The 26784-nt window shown below is 34.5% G+C and overlaps 1 protein-coding gene across 2 annotated transcripts in view; it reads left to right on the forward strand.

Moving 5' to 3' along the window:
- The window catches only part of TBCK (TBC1 domain containing kinase), a 134176-nt gene that overhangs the window by 55330 nt on the left and 52062 nt on the right, over window positions 1-26784 (forward strand). For both annotated transcript variants that reach the window (XM_012779027.3, XM_020284513.2), the window contains exons 12-20: window positions 1052-1151; window positions 2886-2935; window positions 3105-3234; window positions 4009-4107; window positions 5742-5804; window positions 6319-6445; window positions 7544-7594; window positions 15719-15802; window positions 19682-19767. In XM_012779027.3, coding sequence (XP_012634481.1) covers window positions 1052-1151; window positions 2886-2935; window positions 3105-3234; window positions 4009-4107; window positions 5742-5804; window positions 6319-6445; window positions 7544-7594; window positions 15719-15802; window positions 19682-19767 — 790 coding nt within the window. The remainder of the gene's footprint in view (window positions 1-1051; window positions 1152-2885; window positions 2936-3104; window positions 3235-4008; window positions 4108-5741; window positions 5805-6318; window positions 6446-7543; window positions 7595-15718; window positions 15803-19681; window positions 19768-26784) is intronic.

The following is a 26784-nucleotide window of genomic DNA, read 5'->3' on the forward strand; positions in this document are numbered from 1 at the left end:
TCTCATCAATATTTTTTAATGTTTTTAATAATGTTATCTTTTAATAAAAAAGATAATAATGTTATCTTTTAATGCAAAGAACTATGTTCTTTTTCCAAATATATTTGTAAATGAAAATGAACTGTGTGGCCTCACTACATGTCCTAGAGATCATCACTATGCTTAATGTGTTGGAAAGAATCTACAAAACTGCATGAGAAGATAACCATGCTATAAATTAGGCTAGAAGCTAAATAACTGCAGCCCTAGGCCAAAGTTGTCATTACTGTAACATTGCTATTCATATATATTCATAAAAATTACGAACCTGATTTTCTTGAGCTTCTACCAGTGCTTTAAGTATTTTAATTTTAGATTTTAGGACTTAAATTTGATCATTGTAGGTAACTGTAGAAATCATCTGCTCATCATTTTTTTTTTGCACTTGTTAAACTTACAGATTATTTTGATAGATCATTAGTTTTCAACTTTTTTCTCAAACTGATTTTTTCTAAAATATTAACTTCAATTATACCAATCATGCATTGAGTTAAGTAGAAAATCAGAGATAGCATGATGGAAATTCCCGGAAGAAATGCTTTGAAGGATATGTAGATTCTTAAAAGTAATTCTCTGAAATTCTAAACAAATTTCATCTATTTGTTATTCAATATTCTTTCCCCTCTAAAGTTACCATAGAATGTGCTTTTTCTTTCTTCTCCCCTTTATCATTTTTTACCTATATAAACTTTCTCATGAGAACATTTGGTAGTGTGAGGAGAGTAATTTTAGCATTGAGCCTGTCTGAACAAAGAGTTATAAATGACACCCTTTTACTGCCGAAGTGCTTTATACTTACATACCATGCTCATACCAACTCAAGAGATATCTAAAAGTGAGACTTTGAAGAAATCTCAAGCAGCAATTACATTTGTTTTCTATTAAACATCCAGTCAGAAATTTACTTCTTTTTTGATAAAGGGATTGGTAATTTAGAATAAATTTTATTTCTAGAAACAATAAGTTAGATTTTGTGTTCTTACTATAATTGTTTTTTAAAATCTCTTTTCAGTTTTCTCTTTGAAGATGGTGAAAGCTTTGGACAAGGTCGAGATAGAAGCTCACTTTTAGATGATACCACTGTGACATTGTCATTATGTCAGCTAAGAAATGTAAGGATGATATTTTGCCAAATTTGCCTCAGATCTTTTTTTAAAAAAAATTAAGCCTTACAGATATACATGAAGCCTTGTGTTTCTCCCTGATTTCATAAAAATAGGAGAACTTCTCTAACATATGAGCCTCAGAGTAGAATTGCTAGAAAATAGCATCTGTACAACTTCAACCTTAATACCTATTGTCTGTTGACAAAAATGATTTTTATCAGTTTATCTTTATACCATCATTGGATAAGTTTTCTCATTTCTCCACTTATTTGGTAACATTTTGTCTTAAAATAATATGAAAACTAAATAATTTTTACCTTAAATGTTTCTGCACAAGTACTTTCACCTTTTTTTTTATCTTTAATGTGCTAAATTTTTAATTTGAAAAGACAAGTAGAAAATATATTTATTATTTAATATCTATGACACTGAGAATACTAAAACCAAACTTTAAAAAGATTTGTGTATTAATGATTCGGTAAACCTTAAGAAAATTTTCTTTGCTTAAAATTTTAATCTATAAAAGAAATACCTAAAGGTTTACCAAAATAGCATAAGTACACAGCACATCAGTTTTTAGAGAGGAGCCAGGCATAAATCCAGTGTTTGCCAAATTCTCAGTGTTGGGTAAAAGATTTTTCTTTGGCTTTTAAAATTCTGGGAATAACTCACATGGATGCACAGTGACTCTAATCAAGAAAAGATCAGTGCAGCCTACATACACACAGAGCTTGAACTCTGTGTCAGTCCCCATGGGAGCAGAAACTCTCTGCCTTCAAGTTGGAAGGTGAAGAGCAGAGCAGCAGGCAAGATGGCATTAGCTTTAATCACTCCGCCTAGGTTGTGGCTAAGATTTTCATTTTACTACTGCCTGCTTGCGTATTTTTTTTTTATTTCATCACATTGTGGGGATACAAATATTGTTAAGGTTACATATATGGCCCTTGCCGCCACCCCACCCCCCATCCTCACTGGGGTTAGGTGGTATCTCATTGTGGTTTTGATTTGCATTTCTCTAATGATTAGAGATGTTGAGCATTTTTTTATATGTTTGCAGGCCATTATTCTGTCTTCTTTGGAGAAGTTTCTGTTCATTTCCGTTGCCCATTTCTTGATGGGGTTGTTTGATTTTGACAAATACCTATAATCATGGCAATATTATTTGGAGCAACATTTATCATAATGACTTTTTGAAAAAAATAATTAGTTGATTCTGTCAGTTGATTTATCAGCTATTTGAATCATCCATGTTCAAAGTATGATGTGAGAAATTCTTTTGAATCTTTTCCTAGCACCTTTCCTTTTGACTTAGTTTGTATTATGCCAAAGCAAATCTGACTTGGGCTTTTAATTAATAGATATATAAAAAGGCACCTCTTGTTAATCATCTTTCTTCATATAACTTAAGAATATTTTATCTATTAAGCTTTATACTGATGTTAGGGTATTTCTCAGTTGTGTTTGGAAAAATACCATGATAGGTGTCTAACATTTATGAGTGATACTTAAAGGCAAAAATAACCAAAAACTGAAAAGCTATTCTTTACAGCTAGACCTTAATCAGTAGAGGCACGGGATGTTTGCATGTTTATGATAAGAACTAATTTTTAGATTCTGTTTTTTACTTTTCTTGGTACCTTTGTAAATACATAATGTTTATATTACATTTCCTCTTAAATACAGATCAGTGCAGCTGCCAAAGATGTTCATACATAATTATTTTTGTCTTTAAATTTATAGAGATTAAAAGATGTTGGTGGAGAAGCATTTTACCCATTACTTGAAGATGAGTAAGTATAGACCCATTTTACATTTATTTTTCTTTTCTATTAATATTAGGTTTGTAAAGTTTATACATTTTGTTTAAAAAGCATTTCATAAATGGAGCATAAGAATATCGTATTTTGGTTTATTAAAATTGTGTACTTATTGGTCAATATTTTTTTTCTTCTTTTACAGCCAGTCTAATTTACCTCATTCTAACAGCAATAATGAGCTGTCTGCAGCTGCCAGTCTCCCTTTAATCATCAGAGAGAGGGACACAGAGTACCAACTCAACAGAATTATTCTCTTTGACAGGCTGCTAAAGGTAGGGGTTCTCAAGTGTAAAATGGCAACAATAGCCCATACGTAATTCTTTTCTGCATGTGTTTAATTTCATTGGTAATCCTTAGGGAATCTTGAGGTCAAGAGAAGCCTGATGACCTATGTTTCCCGATTAACTTTCCTTAGTTATAAAAATGGTACATGTTCATATTAAGTAAAATTAAAAAGTAAGAATAAGGTATGGGAATGTATGGAAAATCATGTTAGATGAAGGATTAATATCCTTGTTTTTTAAAGAAGACTTAAATATCAATAGGAAAAAGAACCAATATTGAAACAGAAATTTTGTAAAGCAATTTGAATATATATCAAGAACCTTAACAACATTTGTATCCTTTGTCCTAATAATTCTCTTTAAGAAATTGCTCCTAAAGGAAAAAATTATATGTAAGATATAGAAATAGCCATAATAAAGTGCTTTACAAATGTTATCTTTTTTAACCCATATGAGGCTGGTACTATCATCCTCCTTCCTACTAATTCAAAATCCTTCCAGAGCACAAAATAGAGAGAAGGGATTAAAAACATGTAGAATCAGCTCCTCTTTTTGATTATGTTATACCAGTTTTGCAGGCTGTTTAGGAGTCCATTCCAGTGCTTATTTATATTTATTAATGATACCAGACACAGTGATTGCAGATACTTTGAAATTTATTGTAGGTCATTTCATCTTTATCACTGCTATATTCAGAACTGTTTAGACTAAAATAGTATTTGGTAATTTGAGACATTTTTAATTTCTTTCTTCATATCATAGGCTTATCCATATAAAAAAAATCAAATCTGGAAAGAAGCAAGAGTTGACATTCCTCCTCTTATGAGAGGTTTAACCTGGGCTGCTCTTCTGGGAGTTGAGGTAAGAAAGAAAAGAGAGGGTTAGAAGTTGTTTGATAGTGCTAAGAAAGGAGAGTGCTTTCTGAATGTATGTTTTTCAAGTTATTAGAAAGTTATATAGTAAAATATGAACATTAGAATATTTGGCAATTTTAAGTGAAAGGAATATAGGAAAAGAACAGAATAAAAATATAATTGAAGATTTGTTAAATTATGCTGTTTAATATTTGATTTAGTGGTACTTAGAAAATATCTTAATTATTAATTTAAAATCAGAATATTCTAAGAATATATATCAGTTACAGATATAAATATATTATATATACTTACAAAGTATGCTCATTATGGAATATAATTACCTATTTATAAGTAGTTCTAAGTTTGAAAAAAAATCTCAGTCCAGTTTGTGTCTTGTCAAAATCACTAACATGATTTAGTGGTTTTGTCATACCTGTTCCACTGGACTATGCTGCCAAAAGAAGTAGCTACTTTCTCTTACACAACACTTATCTGTGCATTGAGTAAAGGAGAGGTGTCGTAAAATTATTAGGGTGACTTTCAGTACTAACAGATAACTCTGGTGACAGCAATGGTGACAATGGGCCTATCCCTGCCAGATTTTTCATGTCCTGTTAATCTCTTTGTTGTCTTGTCTTTCTGTATTCTCTGACAGATATTTATCCTGTTTTTCAATTCCTTCAACTATTTTTAATCCTTTTCAACCCTCCATTGGAAGAATTTCCTTTCTTCATTCCTGATTCCCTGGATGAGAGTCTATAAATAACTTAGAGTGTGGATGGTTACTTTATAAGAATGCCTGTTGTTCCATATCATGTATTAGATCATTAGATTGTAGAACCATCCAATGCTAAAGTCCAAGAGGACTTTGGGTATCCATTGTCCAACTCCCATTAAATGGATGTCTCAGAGAAGCTGATACAGGAAATAATGTCAGAGCTTGAACCCAAATTTCTGGCTCTTTCCCTACCATAATGATAAGCCAGACTAATAAGAATTTTTTCATGCTGGGTCCTATAGAACATGACCAGAATTTGATGCAGTTAATTCAGTCATTCCTTCTGTAATAGCAAAAATGTAAATGATTCTTTTAATCCCTAATGATTCTATAATTACACAATATCCACTCTTTAATTGCTCCTGAACTTCTGTTTCGTGGTGCTGAATTACCGCTCCTCTGAACAGTTTTATTTTATTTGTGTTTTCATTACCAACTTGAACAGGGAAATTCCTTGTAGAACCACCTCCCTCTAAAAAATTTCTCTCTTCCTGAAAGTTGTCATTTGTGAGATAGCAATGGATAAAGAACGGGGTTGTGTTGTGTTGTGTTATGTTGTGTGGTAGAGGCTTAGAGGTTGGCTAAGCACACTCAGTAGCTAAAGTGACTCATTCAGGACCTTCTGGATATGATTCAAAGGACGTCTTCAGCAAAATTGTCACTTATCACAGACCTTCATCACAGATTGTTAAAGATGTAGAGAATTTTTCTCAAGTTAAGATGTACCTTCGGTTTGAATGTGCCTATGCATAGTTGGGTACATTTTCAAAGATAGATATATATAAAAAAATAGATTTGTCTATATTGCCAATTGTATTAAGGATATGATAAATTAATGTATCTTCTTTTATTATTTGCAGGGGGCTATTCATGCCAAGTATGAAGCAATTGATAAAGACACTCCAATTCCTACAGATAGACAAGTATGATTTAGATTTTTTTTTAAAAAAAAAAACCTAAGATAATTCTGCCAAATCTTTAAATTTTAGGAAGACATGAGGAGGTTTTTTTTTCTTTCATTATGAATGCTTAGCCACTGCCATGTACAGATAGTGTTAGAGTGAGCATAATTCTTATAATATAGTGAGTTACAACAACACTTTAAAGAAATTTCTGTCAAGTGATCTTTTTAATAATTGTATTTCTTTATCTGAAAAGTTTGCTCTTTTTTAAAGACAACATTGTAAAGGAAGATATTTTTGAAATACATACCTTTTCAAAAGAAATGGTCTTTTTCCCGTTTAAGTGTACATACAACTTCACTGGTGTCTCCAGAAGATCAATAAAAAATTGAAAAACTTGAGACACTAGGATTATGAAGGTAGTCTATTCTGAAATTCGTATTAGTCTCTCTTATTTATTCAAGGAGTAAGAGTTCAGGGATGATTGGGGATTGCTCTGTTATAGCTTCTCCTTATTGCTTTGCTGTTTTAACAGATTGAAGTGGACATTCCTCGCTGTCATCAGTACGACGAGCTGCTGTCATCACCAGAAGGGCATGCAAAATTTAGACGTGTGTTAAAAGCCTGGGTAGTATCTCATCCTGATCTTGTGTATTGGCAAGGTAACTTGTTTAGTTATTAAGGCTCTTCTTGGAATATGAGAAGCTTATTTCTTACATGACTGCCAATTTAAAAAATTAAAACAATGTCAAAACATCCTTGGCTTTGGGAAAAGTCTATACTAAAGCTCTGATTCATATTTTGATAGGTTTATATGAGAATTTCTTTTTAAACCTTATCTAAATGCCTAGTAGATATCATTTAAATGCATGATATTTAAAATGAAGCAACTTGCCATCACATTCATTAGGAAAGCAGAAAAAAATATTTGTTGCTACTGTAATCGTTGTGGGTACATATTTTTAATGCTTATGCAAATAATTAAATAATTTTGGGCTAGTTGACACTCTTACAGTTAATGATTCCCAATTTATTCTTATTATGGTTAGGAATTAAATAATAGGATATCACCCTAAATCTCTCATTTTATTTATTGTCTTTTTTTGGGGAGCAGGGGAGGTATCTTTAATAGTCCAGATCCTTGATTTTTAGATTTTGCCATTATTACTTTTGTTGCCATTGGTAAAGTCGTGAATGAGAAACCCATTCCACCTAGCCCTATATTTGAATGGGTTGCTATAAGCAGCTGCTTTTATAATTTAATTCTTCATTTCTTACTGGCCATACTTAAAGATATTATTTTTCTTAGTTATGTTCATTTTAGAGGTGTTTTATATTCTCCTAACAAAGATAAAGAACATATAGGACAAATCTGTATCTCTTGGATAAGAAAAATTGCCTGAAAAATACAGATAATTGTCAAGATCACACAGGGTAGTGTCAGAGATGGGACCATATCCAAAGCCTCCTAACATTCTTATATTTTCTATTACTATATTTCTTTCTTCAGCTCATAATAATGTTGATAATAATAACTGATTTGTACTTTGACCATTACTATGTACTAGGTACTATCATTTACTTCTCACAGTAATTTGTGAATTGCTGCATTTCTGCATGTATTATATTAATACGTATTAATACTTAATACTTATAACATTTAATCCATTTGGAGGTAATACAAAGAACTAAATAAGGTGTATAGCTACAGTTCTGCATTATATTCATTTGACTTCTTTCTCCCAACCCTTCTACATTAGGTCTTGACTCACTTTGTGCTCCATTTTTGTATCTAAATTTCAATAATGAAGGTAAGCCTCTTTATAATTTAAATTATCATTGTGCATATTATTCTAAAATATTTCATTCAAACTTAAAATGTTTTTGTTTTAAAGTTCTTGCTCTCTCCCTGGTAGATTTCTGTGAAATAATCTGATAAATTCATCTTAGAGGATGTGAAGGAGTAATTTATTACTAGAAAGTTTCATTTATGACCAAGTTGTAATTAGAGATTTGGTGGGGATTTGACTGATTATTCTAAATGCATTTACCTACGTTGGTGACTAGTTTTCTGAAACTAGAGAAACTTCTGACTTCTTCTGAGATTAATTGTAGGCTAAGTATACTTTCTAAAGAATTTGTAAAGAAATCAGTATTTGCTACATTTTCTCCTAATCTTATATCTCCAAAGCCTGTCATTTCAAACACCACCTTCTTCATAAAGACTTTTCTTATTCTCTTTCCTAAGCCCATATAGCACTTGGTATTTTAGAAAATTTATTTTGTGTCTATTTTGTATTCTAGTTACTTATATACTAATTTGTAATCCTTTTTTTTTTTGACAGATTTTTTTAATGACTAGCTTTTTGTTTTCTACCCTTCTGCTATAATAACTTTTTTATAGTAGGTGTTTCAGTAAATACTTGATAAATTCAAATGACTCAAATTTCCATTCCCTGATATCTCATATAGAACATGTTATCATATATCACTAGAATGTACAGATGCCTAATCTCAGAATCTCCATCTTTTCAAATTCTATTTCATGTCAGAATATACATAGATTTGTGGAATTGAGTAGATACAGTGTAATCCCAGAGAAGTGAAGTTTCACTATTTGAATTTTTTTTTTTTCGGCATATTATGGGGGTACAGATTTTAAGGTTTCAATAAATGCCCATTTCCCCCCTCCCCCCACAAGTCTGAGTCTCCAGCATGACCATCCCCCAGATGGTGCACATCTCACTCATTATATATGTATATACCCGCCCGCCTCCCCCCTGCCTAGTACCCTATTACTGTAGTACCTATGTGTCCACTTAGGTGCTACTCAGTTAATACCAATTTTGGTGAGTATATGTGGTGCTTGTTTTTCCATTCTTGGGAAACTTCACTTAATAGTATGGGTTTCAGCTCTAACCAGGAAAATATAAGATGTGCTATATCACCGTTGTTTCTTAGAGCTGAATAGTACTCCATGCTATACATATACCACATTTTATTAATCCATTCATGGATTGATGGGCACTTGGGCTATTTCCACAGCCTTGCAATTATGAATTGTGCTGCTATAAACATTTGAGTGCAGGTGTCTTTTTTGTAGAGTGTCATTGGATCTTTTGGGTAGATGCCCAGCAATGGAATTGCTGAATCAAATGGTAGATTCACTTGTATCGCTTTAAGGTATTTCCATATTGCTATCCACAGAGGTTGAACTAGTTTGCAGTCCCACCAGCAGTGTAGGAGTGTTCCTCTCTCTCCGCATCCACACCAGCAGTTATTGTTTTGAGACTTTTTGATAAAGGCCATTCTCACTGGAGTTAAGTGATATCTCATTGTGGTTTTGATTTGCATTTCCCTGATGATTAGAGATGTTGACCATTTTTTCATATGTTTGTTGGCCATTCTTCTGTCTTCTTTAGAAAAGTTTCTGTTCAAGTCCTTTGCCCACTTTTTAATAGGGTTATTTGATTTTTTTCTTGCTGATTTTCGTGAGTTCTAAGTATATTCTAGTTATCAGCCTCTTATCGGATGCGTAGGATGCAAAAATTTTCTCTCATTCTGTAGGTTGTCTGTTTACTTTTGTGACTATTTCTTTGGCTGTGCAGAAGCTTTGTAGTTTCATCATGTCCCATTTATTTATTTTTGTTGCTGCTGTGATTGCCTTTGGGGACTTCTTCATAAACTCTTTGCCTAGGCCGATGTCTAGGAGAGTGTTTCCAACTTTTTCCTCTAGAATTCTAATAGTTTCATACCTTAGGTTTAAGTCTGTTACCCAGCATGAGTTGATTTTTGTGAGAGGTGAAAGGTGTGGGTCCTGTTTTGGCCTTCTACAAGTGGCTATCCAGTTTTCCCAGCACCATTTATTGAAAAGGGATTCTTTTCCCCAGCGTATGTTTTTGTCTGCTTTGTCAAAGATTAGATGGCTATATGAGGATGGCTTTATATCAGGACTCTCACCTCTGTTCCACTGGTCAATATTCCTGTTTTTATGCCAATACCATATTGATTTAATTACTACAGCTTTGTAGTATAGTTTGATATCTGGAATATTAATGCCTCCCATTTTGTTTTTGTTGCCTAGAATTGCTTTTGATATTCGGGGTCTTCTTTGGTTCCATAAGAAGCGTAATATTAGTTTTTCTATACCCATGAAGAATGCTGATGGGATTTTAATAGGTATTGCATTGACTCTGTAGATCAGTTTGGGTAGTATAGACATTTTAATGATGTTGAGTCTGCCGATCCACGAGCATGGTATGGATTTCCATCTGTTTACATCCTCTGCTATTTCCTTCCTCAGTGTTTCATAGTTCTCCCTGTAGAGGTCTTTTACCTCCTTGGTTGTATATTCCTAGGTACTTTAATTTCTTTGTTGCTATTGTGAAGGGAATTGAGTCTTTGATTTGGTTCTCCATTTGATTGTTGTTGGTGTATATGAATGCCTCTGATTTCTGTGTATTGATTTTGTATCCTGAGACTTTACTAAATTCATTTATCAGTTCCAGGAATTTCTTGGTTGAATCTTTGGGGTTTTCTAGATATATCATATCATCAGCAAACAGTGAAAGTTTGATCTCTCCTGCCCCTATTTGGATATCTTTAATTCCATTTTCCTGTCTGATTGCTATAGCCAGGACTTTCAGCACTATGTTGAACAGAAATGGAGATAGGGGGCAGCCTTGTCTGGTTCCAGTTCTGAGTGGGAATGCTTTCAATTTTTCCCCATTCAGTATGATGTTGGCTATGGGTCTGTCATATATGGCTTGTATCATTTTTAGGTATGTCCCTTCTATGCCTATTTTCTTAAGTGTTCATATCATGAAAGGGTGTTGAATTTTGTCAAAAGCTTTTCCTGTATCTATTGAAAGAATCATGTGGTCTTTGTTTTTGCTTCTGTTTATGTGGTGAATTGCATTTATAGATTTACGTATGTTGAACCATCCCTGCATCCCTGGCATGAAGCCCACTTGGTCGTGATGGATTATTTTTTGATAAGCATCTGGATTCGGTTAGCTAAGATTTTGTTGAAAATTTTTGCATCTATATTCATTAAGGATATTGGTCTGTAGTTTTCTTTTTTTGTTGCATCCTTTCCTGGTTTCGGTATCAGAGTAATATTCGCTTCATAAAAGGTGTCAGGGAGGTTTCCGTTCTTCTCGAAGTTGTGGAATAGTTTCTGCAAGATAGGTACTAGTTCTTCTTTGTAAGTGTGGTAAAATTCAGGTGTGAAACCATCTGGACTGGGACTTTTCTTTTTAGGGAGATTTTTACTTGCTGTTTCTATTTAAGCTCTTGAGATTGGTCTGTTCAGGAAACCTATTTCTTCCTGGTTGAGCCTAGGGAGGCTGTGTGTTTCTAGAAATTTGTCCATTTCCTCCACATTTTCCAGTTTGTGTGCATAAAGATTTTTGTAGTATTCATAAATTATATCTTGTATCTCTTTGGGATCAGTTGTGATATCTCCTTTTTGGTTCCTGATGGAGCTTATTAGAGATTTCTCTTTTCTGCTTTTTGTTAGCTTAGCCAGTGACGTGTCAATTTTGTTTATTTTTTCAAAGAACCAACTTTTTGTTTTATTAATCTCCTGAATAGCTTCCCTGTTTTCAATTTCGTTTAGTTCTGATTTGATCTTGTTGATTTCACTTCTGCTGGGTTTGGGGTTGGTCTGTTCTTCTTTTTCCACCACTTTGAGTCATTTCGTTAGATTGTCTATTTGTGATCTTTTTGACTTTTGGTTATAGGCATTTATGGAGATAAACTTTCCTGTCAGAACTGCTTTAGCTGTGTCCCAGAGGATTCGATAACTTGTCTCTCCATTGTCATTTTGTTCATAGAATTTTTTTATTTCCATCTTGATTTCTTCGTTTATGAAGTAATCATTTAGTAGGATGTTGTTTAATTTCCACGTTTTCGTGTAGAAATTTGAGCTTCTGTTAGGGTTCATTTCTACCTTTATTCCACTATGATCTGAGAAGGTACATGGTATGATTTCTATTTTTTTAAATTTCTTGAGGTTTACTTTGTGTCGTAGGATATGGTCAATCTTAGATAATGTCCCGTGAGCTGATGAGAAAAACGTATATTCAGTGCATTTGGGGTAGGTGTCCTGTAAATGTCAGTCAGACCCAATTTTTCTAGAGTTTTGTTTAAGTCCATTGTTTCTTTATTAATTTTCTGTTTGGAAGATCTGTCTCGTGCCAAAAGTGGGGTGTTGAAATCTCCGGTGATTATGTAGTTGCTGTTAATCTATTTGCTTAGATCCAGTAAGGTTTGCTTTATGAAACTCGGTGCACCTAAGTTGGGTGCGTATATATTTGAAATTGTTATCTCTTCTTGTTGAACTGTGCCCTTCACCATTATATAATGACCCTCTTTGTCTTTCACTACTTTTGTTGGTTTAAAAACTAAATCGTCTGAAATTAGAACTGCCACACCAGCCTTCTTTTGGCTTCCACTTGGCTGGAATACTGATCTCCACCCTTTTACTTTTAGTCTATATGCATCCTTGCAGGTTAGATGTGTTTCTTGAAGACAGCATATACTTGGCCTGTATTTTCTTATCCATTCAGCCAGCCTATGTCTCTTGAGTAGAGCGTTTAAGCCATTCACATTTATTGAGAGAACTGATAGGTAAGGTAGATTACTGTTCATTCTGTTGGTTGGATGTTGTTGCTATGGTTTCTGTCTTGAGCCATTGTAATATCTGGCCTTTAATCTTTGGGTTTTGGTTGTTTTTATATTCGTGGGTTATTATTATGCTGTTCCGTGTGTAACATTGTTTTGAGTACTTCTTGTAGGGCTGGTCTTGTCTTGGTGAATTCTCTGAGCCTTTGCTTGTCTGAGAATGTCTTTATTTCTCCTTCATATACGAAGCTTAGTTTTGCAGAGAATAAGATTCTAGACTGGGCATTGTTTTGTTTCAGAAGAGTGAGAATGGAGCCCCAGTCTCTCCTTGCTTTTAAAGTCTCAGTAAAGAAGTCTGGTGTTACTCGAATTGGCTTTCCCCTGTATTTTACTTGTTTCTTTCATCTTACAGCTCTTAGAAGGGCCTCTGTAGTTGATATTTTTGTCAGTCTCATGACTGCATGTCGTTACGTCTTCCTATTTGCATTGAATCTCCCAGGGGTCCTCTGAGCTTCTTGAACTTGTATATCGAGATTTTGAGCAATGCCTGGGAAATTTTCCTCTATTATATCTTCAAATAACTTGTCCAACCCTTGGGTGTTGTCCTCTTCCCCTTCTGGTAGCCCTATGACCCTCACATTAGGGTTCTTCACATAATCTCACATCTCTTGTAGGCTTTGCTCTTTTCTCCTGTTTCTCTGCTCTATCTCTGTGACGGTTTTATTTAATTGGAGGGTGTTATCTTCAATCCCTGAGATTCTTTCTCCTGTTCCATCTACCCTGTTCTTGAGACTTTCCACTGTATTTTGTAGTTCCTTGAATTGATTCTTCATTTCCAGGAGTTCAGTTAAACTTTTCTTCATTGTGTCTGTTTCTTTAGTGAACTTTTGTTCTAGGTCCTGGAGGCTTTTTGTGGTTTCTTTGTGTTGGTTATTGAGTTGTTCTTGGAGGTCGGTAAGTGTTCTTATGATCCACATATGAAATTCCTCTTCTGTCAATTTGGTTGCCTGATTTTGGTTGGTGTCTGTTTCTAGGGGGTAGTGCTCCTCTTTGGGGGTGTGTTTTCCATTTGGTTCTTCATATTTCCAGAGTTCCTTCGCTGATTTCTTCCCATGTCGATCAGTTGTTGTTTCTTTCCTTTAGGTTTTTGTTTGGGTATTCACACACCTTATTTAGTTTCTGAGCCGGTAGGTGGTGTCTGTGGGTGAGATTTGACCAGTCCCTGTATAATGAGTCAGTAGGTGCTGTGAAAAGTGTGTGCAGGGTTTCCTCCCTGTCAGTAGGTGGCGCTTGCTTGGAGGAACAGGCTATGCTGTTGTTTTTGTGTCCTGGTATCAGCTCTTGTTCCTGTAGGGAGGCACTCTAGTGCCTCGGGTGGTGGGTGGGGCCCTGGGACTTCCAGGTGTGTCCTTTTCTCTCCCTCAGTGAGGGCTGGTCTAGGAGAGAGTCTGGGCGGAGCTGGGTTGGGTAGGCCTGCCCTCAGGCACCACCTGTGCAGTTAGGAGGGATCAAAGTTCTGTTCTCCGCTTCCAGGAAAAGCTTTCAGGGCGGGTTGGAATGGTCCTGCTCAGCCACAAAGTCTGCGTGTGGGGGTGGGGTTGTCTGAGACCCGCAGTCTGGAGCGGGCCTCGCTTCTTTCCACCCTCCCCAACTCCACGGCTACTCCTGGGCCGCTGCCAGCAGGCCAGACCACACGCCACCAGGCCTCCCCGGACTGTGATGCCGGCGGGGAGGTTCCCTGTGCAGGAACACTACCTGGGCTGGGCTTATGGCCTCCTTTTGGTAGGAGGTTGCCCTCTAGGACGCTGATCTGCCCCTGAAGGCACACACGCCTCAGTAGGTTGTTCCCGTATATCCCTTCTGTGCCCGGGGCAATGCGAGACCGTGGTGCACAGGATCTGGTCTGCAGGTCTGATCTCTGGGTCCCAGAGTTCAAACTATTTCCCCACCAGGGAGAGGAGTGCCGGTCCCAATTCACCGACAGAGAGCCCAAGCTCTGTCTATGTCTCTCAGCCTCAGGGTCTGCCCCGTTCTCCTGTGATCACGGTGCCTGCAGCACCTGGGAGAGCTGGCGGGTAGGGAGCTCACAGTCTGATTTCCCCTCAGTCAGCTGTAGGGTGCCAAAAGGGAAGGTCCCGTTCCCTGGAGGTGCCTCCGGCTGGTGCCTCTGGCTGTCTCTCTTGGCAGCCGCGGGTAGGGTGGGGGAGGGGAGAAGGAGGCAATATAGCGCCTGCCACGCAGCCCAGGTCTGTGCACATGGAGGTGTCTGAGGGATTTGGGAGCCTGGTGCTGCATCCGCTACTGGCTCACCGCTAGCTGGTGGCAGCCGTCTCTGGGCTGGTGTCCGTAGGTCTCTCCACCCGCTGGGGAGCCCACCAGCAGTCCCAGATGCAGGGGAGGGGAAAGGTGACTTATCCACCTACCCTTCCCGCTGGTCTCCGGGCTGCTCCGGCGGTCTCGGCTTCTAGTTCTCCTCCGCAACCTCCTCCCGTGGAGTCTCCCGGGGTCTCAGGTACCCCTCCTTCCGGCCCTCGTCCGCTGTATGCTCGTCTTCTTGCTGCTTTTTTCTAATTTCTGCTAGAATCTGTCTTTTCTGCAGAGACACTTTGTCTGGCGGTGTTTCTCGTCCGCCATCTTGATCCTCCTCCCTGAATGGTTTTTAAAATGCACCATTATCTGATATCCTCACTCATTAGCCTAGACTAGAGTTTTTGCTGAGTTTAGTTAGGTATAGTCAATTACCACTCATATTAGCCCAAGAATAGTAAAGGGACTGTGTTTCCAAATACAGATTATAACAACTATTCCTTTTTAAAAAATTTTTAAAATATTACAGGTGCACAAACATTTTGGTTACATGAATTATTTTCATATAGTTTGAGTCAAAGTTACATGTGTGTCCATCACCCAGATATATAACAAGTATTCCTAAATTCAAAGTTGACAGGCTCTTGTTTGCATCAGCAGTAATCAAGGGTCTTGAGATTCATATAGCTTATAAATAATGATTGTATGTAGAAATTTATAAAAACATAAAGTTCAGGTGCTGAAAAGTTTTTATTGTGGGATAATGATTGTCACAGTAGTTTTAAATTGAAGGTAGTAGAGTGATTATCTTTTGTTGTTGAAAATATTTTCTGTTTTAAAGCTCAGAGGCTTTTTTCCCCTTAATTTGTGTTTCTAGCACTTATTACCATAACTATTATTTAATAGCAAACTCAAGGAATGTGTGCTAAGTGAGTGAATTATTACTGGTTGTGTACCCTGTTAACTAATTGTTTATGTGCCTTTACTTTATTCTTTCTTAGCCCTGGCTTACGCATGTATGTCTGCTTTTATTCCCAAATACCTGTATAACTTCTTCTTAAAAGACAACTCACATGTAATACAAGGTAAGAAAATGTCTTTCCTTGTCTTTTTTTCAGGGATAATGCTCATATCAAAAGTAACCAGTGCCCAGTTAAATTTATGATTTAAACATGGTGATGGCCCATCACTAAAACCTACTACTATTTGTGTCCCTCACAATTAAAATTACAAAATGCTTCACCATGGAGCATGCTTGCTGTGAATTAGTAAAAAGCTTAGACATTGTTTAATTGTGTAAGTATATTATCAAAAACACTTCTCGTTCATCTCATTCCTCATGCTTGCACACCCAAAATGTACTCACTTTTTTTCTGCTTCCCTAAAATATGCCTCCTCCTTTGGAATCCAAGTTATAGCATAACCCGTTTATAAATTCATTTAGGACATGTCCTTCAGCCACCTTCAAACTTACAACTGAGTCATGTAATCATTTATATATTTCTTCATTCTACAATGTAGATTGGTGCCAGAAATTGAAATAGTGATTCAGTGTCTCTATATTAGTTTTTAAATGTAAGCTCTATTATGTTCATATTTTGAAATGGTTGGGTTTGAAATGGATGTGACCGATTTCCTGTATGTTTTGTATAATATGTACTTGTATAAAGTTAGGATTAATTTGAGAATGTTTTTTAAAAGGCACAATTTTTTGTTTGACTTTTTATAACACCTTGGATGATAAAATAAGATTTCAGAGGCTATGCAATGTAAATAATCTGCCAAATAGGGACCAAAGACAAACTAAAAAGATCAAAGATAGGCAATAATCAAGCGAATATTTGTGCAAAGCAAAAGCAGATTTCTCAATCCACAGTTATATATATCAGCAATATAATACTGTTAGTTTTAAAACTAACATTAAATTATAATGTTTACTGAGACTTCAAATATAAAAGCTGAGAAATCTTCCTTTTCCAGATTTGTCAAACCCCTGTTAAAGCACAGTGTCTAGCTAAATTTGTATACTTCAGAAAGATGAAAATATTGTAGAATCCTCAAGGAAGCAGTGAAAATAAGACTCAGAAAATATACTGGTTAGATTTTTAGATGGCTGGATGATGCCTGGCTACATGGCCAGCTCTTAGAGGTCTACTTTGGACATCTTCTGTTACATTGGTTTCTATTTTGGCTCTGTGTAGATTCCTATTAAAAAATACAAAAATTATTTCCCTCTAAAAATTTCATTTTTCCGCTAATTGTTTAGTATCTCAGATGGATGTGTATACTATATATTGATACTGAATTTCTAACATGAAAAAGATGAGTTTCACACTTTTTAACTACAGACTAATTTTCTTTTTTTTTTTTTTTTTTTTTTTTTTGTAGAGACAGGGTCTGGGCTCAAGCTAAGTGCCCTGCCCTCCCAAAGTGCTGGGATTACAAATGTGAGCCACCATGCCTGGCCAATTACAGGGTTTTAACAACACTTTAATATCTCCTTAAAGAGTCGGCAGTAACATCCAGGGAGTCCTTTGTTTTATTCTGACCACAGGTCTGGGTTGTTTGTTTATTTGTTTGTTTATTTTTTGTTGCTACCCTAAATTCTTTCAGCTGGATTTAAAATTCAAAGGACATAAGCATTTTGATATATTTTAAGTTTGCTCTAGAAGACTTTTAAATGCTGTTTTGAAATAACTTGGAATATGATAGTTCTATCATATCCCCCCATTTAAAGAAAGCAATCTAAGTATAACAACCCATACCATATCTTATTCAAAAGCTTGTCCTGAGCAACGAAAACTTATGCCAGTTTTACAAATTATATATCTGAAGTAATATATGTAACCTATAATAATGTATAAAGTAAATGTATATATTTGTGTGTGTGTATGCAGTTATAACACATATCATGGGCCGGGCGTAGTGGCTCACTCCTGTAATACTAGCATTCTGGGAGGCCGATGCAGAAGATCTCTTGAGGTCAGGAGTTTGAGACCAGCCTGAGCAAGAGTGAGACCTCATCTCTACTAAAAATAGAAAAAATTTGCCGAGTGTGGTGGTGCATGTCTGTAGTCCCAGCTAATTGGGAGGCTGAGGCAGGAGGATTGCTTGAGCCCAGGAGTTTGAGGTTGCTATGAACTAGGCTGATGCTTTGGCACTCTAGCCCAGGCAACACAGTGAGACTGCATCTCAAAAACAAAAACAAAAAACACATATCATATAAATCCAGCCATCGGTGTTTGGCATTGACAGAAGAGCAGGAAAATGTTTTCATGATGAATTAGGTTTCTTCAGTAGATCCTTAATTAGCCATGTAATTTCATGTAGTAATTATTTTAATCAGGCTCAAATAAGAATGATATTTAATAAACTGGAGCTTAGTTATGGAAAATTGCCTGAAGCATGAATTTCTGGTTTAAAATGAGGAGTTCCCCTTTAGAAATTAAGAACCATATGCTTTCATCAATATACAGTTGAATGCTTTTGATTGTTAATGTTATGTATCTCTGGCTTCTAAGTAAATTAGGACTATAAAAACATAATCACTAATTGGAAGAAGAAATAAAAAAGGTAAAGAGAAGTTAAACCCAGAAGTTTCCTGAGTCCTTCAGATATGTCTTAGGTCTCCACTCTGATCTGTAACTCTTGAAGCTAATGTAAATTGTATCTTTTTGTTCAGAGAGGAAGAGGTGAGACAATGGATAGATAAAATGAATTCTGTTACAATAGAATAAATACCAAGTCAAGAAAAAGTATCACTTGGATACCCATTATTTATCCAGCATGGGTAAAAGTTCACGTTAGATCAGTAATTCAGCTTTATACATGAAATATAGCACCTCTTCTTTTCTTTTTGACTGATGTTCTTTTGTGTAAAATATGTGATGTTGCTTATAGGTAAATATCTATAAAATACATGTGAACATTAGAAGCAAAGTTTTATTTGAGAAAAATAAGGAAGACTACTTGTACTGATGGAATATCAAAGGATTACTACTATTTCTTGAAATACTAAACATAAGAAATTTTAAAACTGAAAAAGCAAAGCAAACATTATTTTTAGAGGTTATTTTCACCAAATAATTGGATTGAAAAATAGACGTTACTTTATTGAAGGAGAGAGTCAAGATCATTAATTAAAGAAAAACTTTCTTGGACTAAGTATCATCATTTCACTTTCAAAAAAGAAAAGGAAATTGAGCTCATTGACATGTATTAACTTTGGTTTTTTAGTGAATAAAAATATGATAGTTACTTGCCCTTGTGTAGATTGCTACCACAATCTTGTTTAGATCAATTTACATTGTAAATTGACAAGAATAGTAACTTTGAAAGATATGGAAAAAATGAAAACAAGAACTTATTCCTCACATTTCAGCTGAACCCTATGAATAGGATTAGAATCAAAGATATTTTTAATTATCTACTGTATGCCTACTTTATGATTGACATGATGTTAGTTCTTATTTTGAAATATGCCAAATGCAAAGTTTTAGATGGAAATAAATTAGAAATGTAACAGATGCCTCTATCTGTATATTAAACAGATATGAGGCATAATTGTTCTATTTGTGACTCTTATAAATGTTGTTCCTTATTCCTTATCTAGAGATCTGTTACACTTTCTGAATATTCAATAAATGTGAAACAGATTTAGTATTACTAGAAAAAATGTATTTGTAGAGTTTAATAGGAAAACATCATATATCATATGTTTGTGTCTCAGGAAATAAACTGATAGATCTGAAGGCAGAAAATAAGTTGTGGCATAGTTTTTTGGTACATTTGTTTAATAATTAGCAGTAAGTAATTAAAATAATAAAAAAGCCAAAATTATTTATTAAAGTATCTTTTTTTATGGATAAATTAAATCTCATTCAGTATGTAAATAAAACTGTATTTGAATTTAATGTCTCTGAGGTGCTTTGTAAAAACGATAATTATATTTGATGTTATTTCAGAGTATCTGACAGTGTTCTCTCAGATGATTGCTTTCCATGATCCAGAACTGAGTAATCATCTCAACGAGATTGGGTTTATTCCAGATGTAAGTACTTGGTGTATAATAGAACATGAGGTAAAAAATAAAGGAGGAATTTGCAGCACAAAAGAGTGTATTTTTAAAACTTCTATTGGCATAAAAGTCCAATTTTGAATAGGTTACTGCTACTAATTATAGCCTCCTGTTAAGAAAGTTTTTGTAGTTACCTTCCACATTCCCCCTTTAAGTAAAGGAAAAAGCTTATTTTTCTTACATACTTGATCCTATCAAATTATTTTTGAAAAAGCCATTAATTGAGAGTGTTGTATTAAACTATGTTGTGAAGAGTTTTCACTTGGATTTTATGATATTGATGCCTGGTTTTGAAGAAATAAGAAATTTATGCTTAAGTGAAATCTTAAGTAGATGCTTTTATATTTTGCTTGACATATTACCTTGGAAGCTTTGACAGATTTTGCTCATTACTTCATTAACTTGCTAGAATTCAGAGTTGACACTCAAAAGTTAGCCAGGGCATGGCTTAGCCTGTACCTCATTTGTGGTTTGTGACATGGAGTCAAGCCCATTTTAAAAGGCTGTTGGATAAACATATATCAAAACATTAGATTGTACCCCATAAATATATACAATTATTATTTGTCAATAATAAAAAATAAAAAAATAAATGAAAGTGAAAAAAATTAATAACAAAGGTTACCTGTGTGGGGAGGTGGTTAAAATTGGTAGCAGAGGTGTACAGGAAACTGTTTACTTGTTACACTTTACATTTAAAATTTTTTTTTAGCACTGTGAATATGTTACTTATTCAGAAGTTAAATTGAAGGTGCTGCCCTCAAGCAATTATAATTTTTCAGGGAGATGCTTTATTGAAAAGTTACTGATTAAAGAATAAAAATGTTCATGTTCCATATTGTTAAAGTAGCAAATACAGTTTATAAGATATTATTATATCTCATTTTCATAAAATGAAATTTAGTATATGTAAGCATATACATAGAAAAGTTGAAAAGCTACTAGAACATTAAGATTCTATTGGGTTGGAGGAGTTTTGATTTGGGGGGAACTGTAAGTATAGTTTTTAATTTTTTTTAATTGAACATGTTATTTTTGTAATGTGAAAAATTTTCTAAAACTGTATTATATGATGTTTAATAGAACACTATAAAGCAGTGTTTTTAAAACTTATTTATTCCTACAATACATAGGAAGAAATTGTATTTTATATTGAGACCCAGGATACAAAAAATTGGGAGTGGTACTATGTAGGTGTGTATATAACTGAAACAAATTTTATAAAACATTTTATAATTCTTACATGTGATGCATTTTATTATTTTTTTAAAGATCTATACCAAGTAAGTTGATTTTGTGAACCTCAATTTGAAAAATACTTATATAAAGGATTTTTTTAAATCAATAAAAACTTATCTTTCAAATTGAAAAAGAAATAATAAAAGATTATTGGAGATATATTATCATAGGTTTTTATAAACCTCAAAAAATGCTTTTTGAGACAGAGATTTCTATAGTCTATCTTAAACTTCTTTGTTTCCTGATTGTGCCTTTCCTGTAAAAAAGGCTTGCATCCAGAAACAAGTATATTGACGATCAAGATTAGAGTGGAAAATGTTTATTATTATATGAATACTCAGTGCCTTTAAAGTGTAGACAATAATGCTGGTAGTATAAGTACTTGCAAAGTGCTTTGAAGTTTAAAAATAACTTTCATAGACATTATTTTCATTGGATTCTCAAAAACAAATTTGTAAGGTTTATAAATGTTTTCAGCATTTAATTGATAAGGAATTTAGTCTTCGTGAAGAACAGAACTAAAACTTTAACTCACATCATTTGGCATCAGCTTTCTGCCTCCAGTCTGATATATTTTCCATTGGGAGAATAGATACTAAAACATAAGTCTACTTACTTCTAGTTCATTGCTTTTTGTATTATGCTATAACTCTCTGTGATATAATCATCAGGCCTCTTTAATAACCTTATGAAGAGTTTACCTTTCATTTAAGTTCAGGGCTCTGTAAAGAACACATTCAGGTTACAAAACAAGCAGACAAAACACAGACAAGCCCTATAATTATAGAGATGAAAAACTTATAAAAAATTAGCCAATAAGTATATTATCAACTATTCATTTGATATAACCCCAAATTTCTTGCCTCACATTATGTGAGGTATAATACAGTATAATATTAGATTAAACCTTATGCTAGAGTCAAAGAAATTATCAAAACACTGACTGCCAAGTTGATAATGATGTCACATTTTTGAGAGAGAAAGAATATTAATATCCAAGATACAGACTAAAAGAAGCGATAATTATTTTTTAAAAATTCTCTTGAAAGCACCTAATTAAATCATGAATAGAAAATTACATTGGTTCAGTGTTATAGATTGACAGAAAACATTTATGTAGACAAATATATATAGAATTATAAAGACAGTCTAATAAAAATCATTAAACATATTCATGAACAGAATTGGTACTAAGAAAGGTAACAGAAAAATAATTTATCTTTGCTTTAGTTAATCAGAAAATTGAATTCTGAATGTGATATAAGAAGCAGTGGTGAGTAAAAAACATTGTTAAAACAATAATCTGAGCACATACTGAATGCTTATTGTGTACCAAGCACTGTTTCATCCTCTTTAAATATAATCACTCATCGAATCCTACAAGTTTGTGAATCTGATTAAACAATGTATATTAAACTTTTAAATGTTTATATATAAAGCCAATTTGGGAAGGGCTGATAGTAAGGTGAAAATAAAATTATAGATAACAGTAACATGAAAAGTAAGAGTAGATGGGAACCAGTTAAAAACTCCAGTGTTTTTGCATTCTTTTGATCAGAACAGAAATATGCTCATTGTATTTAGATATTAAGTCTGGGAATCTTTGGGACCTGAGATTTGATTTTACTCTAACAAATTAGCCTGTTACTATTTCGTGGACATGAGCAGAACACAAGACTTTATCACTCATAGCATAGCAAGCAGCATGGGCTTTAGCATATTTGTGTTCATTCCCTTTTCTCCCAAATCCCATGGAGACAACATTGAGGGCCAGATGATAACTGCATATACAATGCATGAGCTTAGGGAATTGGAATTGGAATTTTTTTTTTCAAACAGGGTCTGTCTGTCTGTCTGTCTGTCTGTCTGTCTGTCTCTCTCTCTCTCTCTCTCTCTCTCTCTCTCTCTCTCTCTCTCACCCCAGCTAGAGTAGAGGAGTATTATCATAGTTTACTACAACCTCAAATTCCTGGGCTCAAGCCATCCTCCTGCCTCAGCTTCCAGAGTAGCTGGGGCTACAGGCATGCGCCACCATGCTGGGCCAACTGCTGTATTTTCTGAAGCGACAGGGATCTTGGTCTTGCTCAGGCTGGTCTCAAACTTCTGGCCTCAAGCAATCCTCCCCCCTCAGCCTTCCAGAGTGCTAGAATTACAGGCATGAGCCACCATACCTGGCCTGGGAATTTGAATTATTTTAAATGGGTAGTATACATGCTTTCCCTTTATTCTGGAGAGAAAGAGATAGGAGAGACTATCCTTTTCTTCCAAGGCTGTAAGTAAACTTGTCCTGTGCTCCAAAGGGAGATTCTATCTGTTTTCCCAAGGCTGTTTTTTATACAAACGCATTTGAAAAGATAGTCCAGAACGAAGGACAGAAATGTTCTCTCCTCACAAGAAATGTAGAGTGCAAGACTGCATGCTAAAAATTTAATTTAAGATAATCACTAAAAGAATAGAAAGAGAATATATAACTTCTAAACCAATGGAGGGGGACAGGGTAGCACAAAGAAAAGTCAATTAATGCCGTAAGAATAGAAAGAACACAGAAAGAACGTGAGCTAATTAAATCACCTATTAAAAGAGATTTTCAGATATATGTTTAAATCCAAATACATGCTATTTATAGATAAACATAAAAATTTTTAAATAATGGTCAAAAAGAGATAAAAAAAATATATCAGGCAAATACTAACCAAAAGAAAACTAATGCAGTGTTACTAATATAAACTAGTAAAACAGAAGAGAGAACACAAAGTGGACCTAGACCCACCCATATATGGAATTTGATATATGCTGGAGATGGCTTTACAAATCAGTGAGGAAAGAAAGTATTATTGAATAAATGGTCCTGATACAATTGGATAACTACATGGAAGAGAGTGTAATTGAAAGTTTAATTCCACACATAAAAGTCAATTCTAGATCTACTAAAAGACCTAAATATGGAATGTCTTATTTATTTATATTTTCTATCTAAGAAGAAATTCTTATTAAGGTTATAGAAAGTATAAAATGTAAACTTAAAAAGAGAGTTTGGGATTGAGAAGTAATATAAAAGGGGCTTCCATTGTATTGGTAATATATTATTTGGGTTCAAAAAATTTTTGAAGCAAATGTGGCAAATGTTAATGCTTGTTAAAGCTGAATAGAGGGCACATTGGTGTTCTTTAAATGTGCTGTCATGCAGGGTGAGTGAATTATTCAATAACTCAATAATTTTTCTAAAAGTTATTTACTCTATTACACTCCAAAAATTACTGGGGCATTTTTATGTAACTTCTTATAAAAACTCTTCAATAGTTTTATTGTGAAAGTAATACTGATTCATATGTATGGTGCAATTAGTCATGTGACACATTCATAAATCATGTGAGAGGGGAGATTTTTTTGTGTCTAGCACACGGCAAATGCTGAACCTCCCTGACTCCCAGCCACTGATTGCCAGTAGTAATCCGCTAATTACTGTCATAATAAAATGCCTCTACACACATTTCTGGAAAGCTGCTTGTATTTCCAAATACCGGCTAGGTAACAGTCCTGTCACTATTGAGAATCCCTCAAGTAAACAAAAATAAGTGAGGGAAAACAGAATATATCTTAACCTGGAGAAAATTCCTCTGCTTACAACTATTTTCTTGTCACGGGGTCGGTAAATTAAAGTTATTTAACAAAGAAAGCTGAAATATTTTAGCTTTTAGATTCTTTTTTGAAATGCTTTATCTTTTTTTTTTTGTTTTGTTGTGCTGGTTTCTCAAGTCTGTGGATAATATAAGAAGGTCAACAGGCCATTTTTAAATTCAATTTTGTAAATAGATTTGGTGTTTTTAATGTAGAGATTGTTGACAATGAGTAGTGGTGGGAGGGGTGTGATGAAATGGAGAATTTTTCTAACATTTTTCTAACTATTAATATTTTTCTTTGCATTTCGTTAGTTTATGCATGCAGCATTCTTTTTTTCTCCCTGAATTTTGCCTTTAATGTTTTATCTTTGAAATAATTTTTGAGGTAACTTTCTATGCCTCTAACAACAATATAGGCTGGGATTCATTAAGGAAAAGAGTAGATATTTTGATAATGAGATCCAAACCAAGTTTCCCACTCGAGATTTAATCCTATCAAAGAAAGCCCTCATTAATCTTCCATCATTGAAATGCAGGCTTCCATTGCAGGAGAGATTGTGATTTCTGGCTTTTTTCCATTTGCTGTGGGTCACAGAACTCTGAATACTGAGCACTGCTAAAGCTTGAATAGTTAGGAATATTGTGCACTGATGTGATGCTTAGATTATACATGTCATGGTAGTTATGTGATTTACATATAAATAGAATGAGTAATATGTATTTGGTAAAATTGGGGCCAGGGTGATTTTTATCATTTTTGTCTTGATATGTATTTCTGCTTTCGAAAATACAGTAGACCTCATTTAAAATGAGAACAGGAAAGTATGCTTCCTCATTCTTAAGGGAACTGTTTTCCTGAAATGGTATGAATAGTATTCAGCTTGTAAATTATGAAAAGTTGTCAGGTGGCCATTAAGAGAAATGATAAAGGCTGTATCTCAGTACCATATGTGCCTTTTGAACCTATTGTCACAGCTAAAGATAAAGCTACCAAATACCAGGATATGCTGGCAAAACCATTGTCATTTAACGACAACCTGAAGGATGCCTATACTGCTGCCAATTTTCTCCTTCCTTAAAAGCTATCACTATCACTTTCAAAATTTATATTCAGCCAGATTTGTACTAACAGAAACCTTATGAAAGAACTGCTTAGAAATACTTGTTTGTTCCTTCATTTGTTCCTGACCTTCATCTTGTTATTAAAAAATTTTAGATTTTAATCTCAAGAAGAGAATATTGACAATGAGCTTTTCAGTTATTATGAAGATACAGTTACAGGAAAAACTGGGAAAGTCCAACTCACTTAGATTATCCCATTATAAGGTCCTGCTAACCTGTGTAGTCCATCTGCAGAGTCTCAGAATGTGTTCTTTTGTCTGGTAGCTGTTTTGGTGTCCTCGACATGAGTACTAACCCTGTTCTATTGACCTCGCATCCATTGATTACCTTTCAAAACAAGCCCAGAGCTTAGAAACCAAAGGGCCTAGTAATCCCACCAGGAATCATAAGATAGTATTTTAGTAACTTCCTAAAAAACCACACATACAAGTTAAATATTTAGCAAGTTTTCCCCCACTAAGTCAGTCTTCATTTGAGTCACTCCTCCCGCACCATCAAGTTCTAATGTAATGTATCCTTTATGGTTGAGAAACAGGTGAAAGGAAGTATAGCATAATGCAGCAGTTCTCAAACTTTTTGCTCTTAGGACCCCTTTATATTCTTAAAAATTATTGAGGACCCCAAAGAGTTTTTGTTTATGTGGGTTATATCTATCCATATTTACTGAGACATTTAAAAATTATGTATAAATTTACATAAAAATAACAATAACGAACTCATGCATGTTAACCAAAATAACATTCTAAAAAATAGGTATGTTCTCCCAAAAAATTAAACAGTGAGTTTTTGTGTTTGGGGTTTTTTGTGTGTGTGTTTATTTTTGCAATCTTTTTACTTAATAGAAAACAGCTAGATTCTCATCTCTGCTTCTGCATTCAGTATGTTGCAGTGCATTGTTTTGGTTGAAGTGTATGAAGAAAATGTGGACTTACACAGGTGTAATTGGCAGAGGACCTTGTTAACCACCTCGTTACGGTGCTCACTGGCTGCGAAACCTTGCCGACAGCCA

The sequence above is a fragment of the Microcebus murinus genome, chromosome 27 (assembly GCF_040939455.1).
Source record: "Microcebus murinus isolate Inina chromosome 27, M.murinus_Inina_mat1.0, whole genome shotgun sequence".
Classification (NCBI taxonomy): Eukaryota; Metazoa; Chordata; class Mammalia; order Primates; family Cheirogaleidae; genus Microcebus; species Microcebus murinus.